Source organism: Trachymyrmex septentrionalis, unplaced genomic scaffold, assembly GCF_001594115.1.
Source record: "Trachymyrmex septentrionalis isolate Tsep2-gDNA-1 unplaced genomic scaffold, Tsep1.0 scaffold106, whole genome shotgun sequence".
Lineage (NCBI taxonomy): Eukaryota > Metazoa > Arthropoda > Insecta > Hymenoptera > Formicidae > Trachymyrmex > Trachymyrmex septentrionalis.
In genome coordinates, this window is record NW_017304185.1 from 232,272 (window position 1) to 242,020 (window position 9,749).

At 38.5% G+C, this 9,749-nt stretch overlaps 2 protein-coding genes and 1 pseudogene across 3 annotated transcripts in view; 1 reads left to right on the top strand and 2 right to left on the bottom strand.

Annotated features, from left to right (window-relative positions):
• LOC108745578 (TBC1 domain family member 16) overlaps positions 1-3,827 on the bottom strand; it is a 4,569-nt gene extending 742 nt beyond the window's left edge. The window contains exons 1-6 of the mRNA XM_018481807.1: positions 2,758-3,827; positions 2,464-2,526; positions 1,455-2,352; positions 1,031-1,370; positions 490-915; positions 6-299 (exon numbers count right to left, since the gene is read on the bottom strand). Of these exons, the coding sequence (XP_018337309.1) occupies positions 6-299; positions 490-915; positions 1,031-1,370; positions 1,455-2,301 (1,907 nt within the window). The 5' untranslated portion in view covers positions 2,302-2,352; positions 2,464-2,526; positions 2,758-3,827. The remainder of the gene's footprint in view (positions 1-5; positions 300-489; positions 916-1,030; positions 1,371-1,454; positions 2,353-2,463; positions 2,527-2,757) is intronic.
• Positions 3,828-4,024: 197 nt separating this feature from the next.
• LOC108745585 (ATP-dependent DNA helicase Q1-like) lies at positions 4,025-6,569 on the bottom strand. Of its 2 annotated transcripts, XM_018481828.1 has the most exons (3): positions 6,544-6,569; positions 6,281-6,442; positions 4,025-5,878 (listed from the first exon to the last, which is right to left on the bottom strand). In XM_018481828.1, exons 2-3 carry the CDS (start codon positions 6,330-6,332, stop codon positions 4,131-4,133), a joined length of 1,800 nt encoding a protein of 599 aa, XP_018337330.1. In that variant the 5' UTR covers positions 6,333-6,442; positions 6,544-6,569; the 3' UTR covers positions 4,025-4,130. The 2 variants fall into 2 exon arrangements, with proteins under 2 accessions (XP_018337330.1, XP_018337321.1); XM_018481819.1 differs by lacking the exon at positions 6,544-6,569 and having other exon boundaries at positions 6,281-6,484.
• Positions 6,570-7,291: 722 nt separating this feature from the next.
• The window catches only part of LOC108745474, a 6,583-nt pseudogene continuing 4,125 nt past the window's right edge, over positions 7,292-9,749 (top strand).

Sequence of the window (9,749 nt, forward strand, 5' to 3'; positions counted from 1 at the left end):
CGTACAAGAGTATCCACCGATGACAAAAAAGAAGCTCCAAGGCATCCGCGTGTTTTTGAAGATGCATGTAAAAATCTGGTACCATGATCCTTACTAATTCTCGAAGATAGCACAGATTTCTGTCCATATCTGTATCCGTTGGAGTGCACACGGCTACTGATCTTTGCATCAAACCCGCGAAACACCAGAAGGCCTCGATTTCAGAGTTGAGTTCGGCTAGTAATGGAGCCAAGAGATCGGACATTCCTTGAGTGTAACCCAAGCGGCAATTGTATACCGCGTAATTGAGTAAAATATTCCTGTGAGAGAAAACGGTGGAAAAAAGAAATAATAACAAGCCACGCAAATAATACGATATGTATATAGCAATAGTATAAATTTGGGGATGAGACGGAAAGAGAAGGGGGGCGGGAGGGAGGGGGAGAGAGAGAGAGAGAGAGAGAGAGAGAGATTCTTAGAAGCATTAGAGTAACTTGTCTGTCTACTCACTTCATTATTTCGACATTGGGATTACCCTCACCGGCGTAATATGGATTAGCCCTGTCCGTGCGAACAACATCTTTCTCCACTATGCACACTACGTTTCGCCAGAAACGCTCGGCTTGCTCTGGATTCATGCTCAGTCTGCGTTTCTGTATTTCTTCGTACTCTTGCTGTCTAATGGCGTCGATCTGCTCTCTATCCTCGTACGTACTTTGATAAGAGTAACAGTGCAACAGGAAAGGCCAAACGATCTTTCGTAACGCTGGTTCCAAACCGCCAAAAAATATTCCCTTACGAAGAGCGAGGTCGTCCTCCATCTGGCCCCGTTCATTCAATAAATCTTTCCAAGCTAGCGACGTGATCATCGGTACTTGACCCTCCTCGGGATGTAGCTCGTCCCGGCTTACTTCCGGCCGACATACCATAAAATGCCTGCGCAACGCGTTACAGTCGTATCAACGTACGTCGACGTGAATGAAATCATAAATCATTATTTGATACAGAGAAAATTGCAATTTTTATCATACATTCTAATAAAATGCCTGACCTGTACGGCAAAGTCTCTTCCGTGTCGGTATTTAAACGCGGATAAAGCAGTTGATGCCACTGATGTAGAATGGCGGCTAGCCGGTCCAAGCCACCGTGATGGAAATGCAAGATCTTGTATTGACTCTCCCTGCTCGCGACGACCAACTGACCGCAGGTGCAAGCAGGATCGGCGAAAAACAGCCGCAAGGATCGCATCTCGCTGAGATCCACCGAGAACCTTCTGCATCGGTGTGCTCTACGCAACGTCACAGGCGACGCGGTCGCGCTCTCCGGAAAGACAAGATTGTGTTGTAACGCTAGGAGTTCCGGAGACCTCATCCACGACGGCATTTCTTCCGCTGCAGAAACAACGTCATCGCTAGTATCGTTAATTGTACAAGAACAACAATTGTTACCGGTTACCGTTATGTTTTCTATCCTACCATCAGTGGATACCGAGATGGACCAACTGCACGTCGACGTTAATGACAAGCTGCGACTCTTTACGCTGACATCGTCGCGGTACGAGAAGCGTGGCTCCTCGTCGATCTCGTTCAAACAGTCCCGCTCTTTCAGCAGTCGATCTCCAGCATCGTTCTTTTCGTTGCTCGAGTCCGCTCGATTCGGACGATTCTCGATCTCGGTCTCGATCTCGATCTCGGTCTCGATCTCGGTCTCGATAGCGGTGGCGGCATTTTCGTCATTGCGATCGAGAGTTGCGACGCTTGGGTTTCGGTGAGGTGGAAATCTGTCATTGCCGTAACCGGAACGACAGATGGAACTTGAACAAACGCGTTCGCAGTCTCCGCAATTCACCGGCTCTTTGGCCTCCAAGCACACATCTAGTTTCCCATTTCCGTTATCGTTCTCCGTACCATTTTCATGTTCATGTTCGTTCTCAAGCTCGCGTCTCATGTCCGAAACGTTGAGGGAATTCCCTGGGCCGGGGGCCGAGAGACGGGAATTCGGGCAGGTCGCGGCAGCGTTTCTGCTACTCAGATTCTCCAACGCTGTAGGATGTTTGCGCAACGTGCTGTTGGGTATCCAACTTAGGTGCAGGGTCGGTATTGGTAAATTGTTGGAATTGTTGTTCAACTTGCAAGTTATCGTCATATATCCAGGATGATGCACCACGTCGGCGTGCTGTCTCATTAACGTAGGAGGGTGCACGCAGACGTTATTTTTGCAGAACAATGCCTCGCCGTCTTGATAAATGACGCGCCGGTTGTCCTGGCCGCACTCACCAAGGATATAGTTGCTCGCTTTTCTCCAAATATTTGGAAGAGGCATTGTCGATCGAGCGATTACTTGGTCGAGAGTCAGTTAGTTTCTTCTTTTTCGCTGTAAAAAGACATAAGCTTGAGCTTTACCATTCTGCTGAAAAAGTCGTAATCTCGTTTTTATTGATAGTTGCATGAAATGATCTTAATTGTTCATTACACCTACACTTACTTGTGAGACAGACGACGACGTCGACGACTCTTTTGCCTTAAGAGGTAAGAGTTGAACAAAATTCTGAAATAACGAGCGACATTGTTGTTGCGAACGGAGCCAGTCGGAAGAGGACGTAGGACAGAGACGGAGGGTGAACATAATCACAATTGTGTAATAGTAATTAAAAGCACCGAGGTAGGTCGTTCACACGACGACTTGTCTTTCTGCGTAGCGTACGTGAATATATATGTATGCGCGCTCACGCACGCGATGGCGTTATCATTATCACTTATTGTTAGCCTCGTTACATACCATTACGGAGCGTACGGAGCGTACTCGATAATACGCAATAATACGTATCCGCGTCGTCGTTGCTGTTGTTGTTGTTGTTGTGGTTGTTGTTGTTGTACCATTTCCACAATAACGAATTCTGATACAACTCTGCCATCCTTCGCTCTTCTTCACAGAGTGAAAGATGGATATTCTAGAAAATCTCGTAATATCTCGATTGCGTTACGAGTTACTGTTGAAACATTATGTACCCGTAACGTAGACTCTTAATTGAGATAGGAAAAATAAAATTGAGATCATTTGCACAGCAATTAACGTCCCTGTTTCGAAATCGCTGTTTCGAAAGGTTCAGGCTGGCATTCTTAATTTCTTACTACTTGTGTAGTACTTGGTGCTTAGTGCGCGAGCGCCGCGCCGTCGTCGCTGCTGCTGTCGCTGCCGCGCAAGTACGCGCAACTACGTCGATTTTATCATAAAATCCGCTTCAATTGGCTAGAATCTACGTTCTAAAGACGCGTACGAGACACTGCACTACCTCTTGTAAGTGTTTCTGCAAAAGTATCTCGTTTTCCAACATACATGTTCGATAATGTGACGGCAGGAACGAAGAGCGTAGCTCTTCAATCAACGATGCATTTATATATTGTTTTCATTACAAGGAACATGTGGATATACTATCCCCCTTATCTAGCTGCTTATCCTAGATCAATATTTCCTTTCATCACGGAACCTACCACCTAGAAACCCTCCGGTCTATCCTACTATCCGACCCACTGACATTTCACTGCCGCCTCGTAGAGCCGTTTTTATCGATCGTTCACCGTTTTCACGTTTCTCAATATTTCTTCATCGTAACGTACGAAACTGTCACGCGTTTCGCTTTTACTTTTAATCGATTGTCCAATTTCTTTCTCTCTTTCTCTCTTTTCTTCGAGGCTAAAGCTTACATCAATTATGTTGTGAAATCTCAATCATTTCACACCTAATTCAGAATATTGCGATTAAGTGCGAGCTTTAGTTTTATTTTAACGTACTTGTAATCAAAGTAGTAGATTTTCAAATAATGTAAATGCTTGATATTTAATTGTGTGTGTGTGTGAGAGAGAGAGAGAGAGAGAGAGAACATCCTTTAATAATATATGTCACCATGACAGGATAATTTTTTTTATGTATGTTAGTTTGTGTTGTCTCAAAAGTGAGCCGAAACATGTAAGTGCGTTTTAGAATAAAGAAGTTTCACACTTCATAGATATATTATTTGCGCGACGTCTTCTACGCCTGACTCCTACTGCCCTTTCCAGTTTTTTAATATACACTACATTGAAATTAAACATTTGTTTTGAATTAACGAGTGAATATCCATGAATAGCTGTACTATTGATTGCAACAATAGTTTAGTAAAGCTCATAGTTAAAGAGTATCTTGTGATCGTTGTCACCTGACATCAGTCCTGACTTAGGTCCGCGTTTAAGATACGATATTGTAGAATATGCTGAAAAATGAAAGTCCTCTTGTAGATAACCGTTTATCAGCAAATACCCTACGATAGCCTCTGCAGTTTCTCTCGTAAAATTTGGCACAGGTACGTTAGAAACTCGCAATGACGAGACACCTTTACCATACCAAGCATCTACCAGTTTCAGTGCGGTCAATCGTGTCTCGTTTTGCACAGCTTTAGTCATAATTTGATATAATTGTCTACAATAATATGCTACGTCGATCTGTTTTCTAACGCTTATAGGTTTCCTACAATGATCACACATCTCTGCACAGTCGTTTTCTTTCCAATTTTCTTCAAAGTGAGTCGCTATTAAACTCCGTCTACAGGAAGTCTGATCTAAGCAATAGGCCAATACTTTATACAAATTTTGCAATCCGACTTTATCTTGAAATACCATGGTACTCAATTTAAATATATCTGCTAATCTATAGAGCACAAGACACACCGACTTTTTGCCATCTCTACCCGCTCGACCGCTCTCCTGATAAAAGTTTTCCATCGATTTGGAAACGCAATGATGAATCACGAATCGCACATCCGGCTTGTCAATACCCAATCCAAAAGCGATAGTTGCCACTACCACTTGATACTTGCCCGACATCCACTTGGAGTAAACATCCGATCGATAATTGGCTTCAAGCATTGCGTGATAGCATCCAGCCTTGATACCTCTGCCTCTCAAATCAGTTGTCAATTGTTCCGCGTCTTTAATCGTAGTCGTGTAAATTATACCCGACTTGCTGTTAAATCGATTCTTCAACAGATTTTCTATCATCGCGAGACATGTCTCCTTATCTGCCGGTTTGCGACGAACTTCATAATATAAATTGGGTCTATTGAATGAAGCTCGTAAAACTAGGCAACCACTAATGTCTAGCATTTTCTGCACGTCTACAATGATTTTAGTTGGGGCCGTTGCAGTGAGACCTAGAATTGGTATTCCAGGGAACATAGATTTCAATACTCCCAAGAACTTGTAATCGGGTCTGAAATCGTGTCCCCATTGGCTACAACAATGCACCTCGTCGATCGCAAACCGTTCTAGATGTCCTAATTCGTACGCTTTTTGCAGTTTATTCATGAAGCGATTGGACTTTGCCATGTATTCAGGTGTTATATAAATCAGTTTAAGAGGACAACTTTTATCCACGAGGGCCATCATAGTCATTTTGACGCTCTCCTTATCAGCCTTCGCACACAGCATATTAGCCTTTATATCGAGTTTACGCAATCCGTGCAACTGATCTTCCATTAAGGATACTAATGGTGAAACTACTACCGTTATACCTTTACTCATCACAGCCGGTAATTGATAACATAAACTCTTGCCACCACCCGTAGGCATGATCAATATGACATCTTCCTTGGACATGATCGCATTCATAGTCGGTAACTGTAACTCTCGTAGCTTATCTATCTTAAATACGTTCTTTAATGTCTCTGTGAGTTTTACAGACCAAACGAAATCTGCATTGTCCCAATTCTTCTTGGACAGAGAAAAACTTTTCTTTAAAAGAGCATCGTCCCGTAATTTCTCTTTCCGTTGTGTCAATAATCTCCTACGGTCTTGCAATTTCTGTAGATCGTTCTCTATCTGTTGTAGCTCATAATCAATGGCAGCTATCTCGTTGTCCTCCGTAGCTGAAATTTTCGAGAACAAGTTCTTAGTACCTAATCTTGTTGACAAGGAATTAAGCTAATAATAGGGAGTCTTTGTAATACCATTTATCCAGATATGGTGAACACTAAGGTCAAGTTATCTTCTTCTTAACAATTACCTTAATGAAGAAAAGGATAACGTGAGACTTTAGCATTCACCGTATCTACATATTTACGTTAATGCAAAAAATCTATATCTCTAATAATTTGATTATATCATAAACTGCTAGAAAGCAATATCTTGCCAATACAAATCTCGAGATTGAAATTAATTAATAACGCTTCTCTACACGTAATGTTGACGTATTTAATGACGTGCAAAAGTAAAGAATGTACTATGGATTTTGGAAATATTAAATGTTTCATTTTATACATTTAACCAACCTTGACACTCGTCATCTATCATAATTATGTCTCTATTATCGCTAATGGACATCCTAATGGATTATATCCTTCACGTTGAAATCCAAAAACCGTGAAATTTAATGAATCACAAAAATACAACTGTCTTTTTATCAACATTGAACTGTTGTTGACCCTTATAACCTACAATATTTTGCCACGGTTTTGCATATCAAAAAAGGTGCACTCAGATTCAGGGTTACCAACTTTTTAAAAGATTTTTCTACGAGGTAAGGAGATTTAACCTTTTTAGAAAAAAAGGTGAAATCCACGGTACAGTATATACAGTAGCGCAATTCTCCTGATTTTATGTTGGCCAAAATGGAGTGGGCATGAAAGTGAAATAAGTAAGTTGCTCCGTCTCTTTTCCTTCTTTTTTTATTGCTCTCTTTCTTTCTTTTTTTCTCTCTCTGTTTAAATAAACGTTCCAATGTTCCACTTAAACGTTTGTCTTTCAAGCATACATGATTTAGAGTAGAAATTTAGAGGGAAGTATTATGTGTATTGTCCATTTAAAGTATTGTGTGAGAAACCTCGAGAGATTGGTCTAATTTTTGTGAAAAAGTGAAAAAGTGGACAAAAGTAACATGGAAAACCGAGCAAGAAAGATTTCTTTTTATTTATTGTATTTTAAACTTATTTTTTGGACATATATATGTGTATAAATTTCTTTTATATCAGCTCATAATATTCTCATAATATTTTCATAGATATATAATTACATAATATTTCTTTATACAAATATACATTTTTAAATTAATTTAATATTTTTCCTAATTTTTCTATATTTTTAAATATATTTACAATTTATTTTTATTAATTTTTATAAAGTTTAAATTATTTTATCGCAATATTAGCTTTATTCGCGTCGCATGCTCTAATATGCTCCAATATGTTTCTACAATAGCACTTACCACTTCAACGAATTCGTTAGATTGCGATGCGAATAAATCTAGTGAGTTTTGCGAGGAATTTTGACAGAGTGAAAAAAGGATGAAAAGAGAAAGAAGTTTAGGTGGTAACACTACCGTGGCAACGTTAGGTAACTTACTTATTTCACGTATGCGCACTCTATTTTGGCTAACACTAACATCAAAGGTGCTGACAGAGAGTTACGCTACTGTATATACTGTGCCCACGGAGTGGTTTCTTCAAAAAGGATCCTTTTCATGCGACGCTGAAACTCTTTTTAACGTCAAAAGACCACAATTGTTGCCAGCGACAACAACTGAAATCCATGAAAAGGGTTTACAGCGTCGAATTTTGAGCGACTTAAGCTATTTTGAAGTGATAGTATACTATATAGTAAAGTCTTATATTATAAGAGATGTGCAAATGAAAATTCGCTTGCTGATTGGCTGTGCGCTCACCAATCAAAACCGGGAATATCGGGTCCGCAATTGATCGATTATCAATACAAAGCAGCTGTACCCTGGATATCAATCATGAAACTTTATCCCTAAGATGAAAAGTGAAAAGTGCAGATTTTAACCATTAAAGTTAATGGAGAAATTTTGCATTTTTTACTTTTTATTCTAGGAAAAAAGTTTCATGATTGTACAATATTTTCAGTTTTTAACTTTTAATTACTTCAATATTCACAAGGACGCCAACTCCCGTAAGGATATTGGTCTTTAATAGTATCTCGTCGGTACTTGCACTAAAGATCCTGTATGAGATAAAGAGGTTAGATTAGATTGAAGGTACTCCAATACTACATTAGTATTTATAGTCCCCGTATTTATAGTCCTGCCTTGAGGAATAAGGATTCCTTGTTCCTCATTTCATATTTCATAAATCTTCCTTGACCAAACAAGGAGCCTTATTAGCTTCTTTTTCTCAAGGGAGGTTACGAGTTTCTTTGAAGAGGAGATGTAGCCTTCATAACCAAGCAAACCTCCAATTTAATTCGTCACACCGGTCTTTTTATTTTCGATAGCTTTTAATTTAAATCTGATGCAATAATTATTTTTGATAGCTTTTTTTTCGGAAATAAACTTCTCTAAAAACATTTTCTCTTTCTTCGTATAATAAGCATTATGGCGAATTCGATTGGAAGCACTGATGCATATTAAAGCCGTTGTACACTTTTTAAATTTAAGTATAAAAATAAAATGCAAATATTTCGAATTATAAAATACATATTTTATCTAATAGTACAATAAAATGTATTGAGTATTTCATAATTTAATCGATTTCTATATTATTTATAAACATATATTTATGTTATTTTGTGTATGTACGGCGGTTTTAATGTGTATCAGTGCGCAATGAGTGCGTCCAATCAAATTCGCTATTAGTTTTATTTTTGTTCATTATTTTTGCAAAATGCTAATCATGATTTTATTTAATCAACAATATCTTTATAATCTTTATTATTCGTAATTCACAATATTAGGTTTGCATATATTGTATATTATGACATGCTGCCTTCAGTAGGTTACTAAAATCTCTCTGAAATATTCCTTCCTTCGGGAAGGCAGATTTGAGATCAGTTTATGAAACAAGAAGGTCTTAAAAAATCGAAGAATCCTTCATGGAGGCTTCCTCCATTCTTACAATAAGGAAGGACTATAAATATGGAAGGACTATAAATATATAAGGCTACGTTCAAAACTTCCTCTCCGAGGAAGATTTTACTCTATATGTTATAGTATACGTTACGTGTACTATATATTTCGAGTAAAATTTTCCTCCATTCTAATCCAGGTAGCAATCCAGCAAGAAAACAAGCATCGTGTGCCGCAGGCTTTACATAGAATCTTAATATAACTGCTTTGTATTGATAATCGATCAGCTGCGGACCCAATATTCCCAGTTTTGATTGGTGACCACTCAGCCAATCAGCGAGCGAATTTCCCATCTCTTACAATATAGAACTCTAGGCTACGTTTCAAAACTTCCTCTCCGAGGAAGATTTTACTCTATATGCTATAGTATACGTTAGGTGCACTATATATTTCGAGTAAAATTTTCCTCAGAGAGGAAGTTTTGGAACATAGCCCTACTACTACCATGATATATAAGGTACGTTCAGCACCTTAATAGTAAATCTGAGATGCGAGCTAGCAGATGACTTGCTCACGTGGTCTTCGAGCAATCCGAGTGCCAAAATTAATTCCGAACGCTATAGAGCTGTAAACTGTCCTTTAAGGTCAGATTATAAAATAAAATTGTTTATTTTCATGAATAAATAAAAAATACCCTATTAATTGAAAATTTCTTTTGCTTTACTAGAAACTGATAATAGTCTCATATACTAAAAATAGATTATTGAATATAGCAAATTCATATGCAAGATGTGTTTTCTTAAAAGAAAATACTACATTGTAAAATAAATTTCTGCAATTTATAAGTTATATCACTTGATTTATATTCCTTAGAATCTTTAATACCTTATACAGAAGAAAAGAATTAAAAACTTACTTTCCTCATTAAATATATATATATT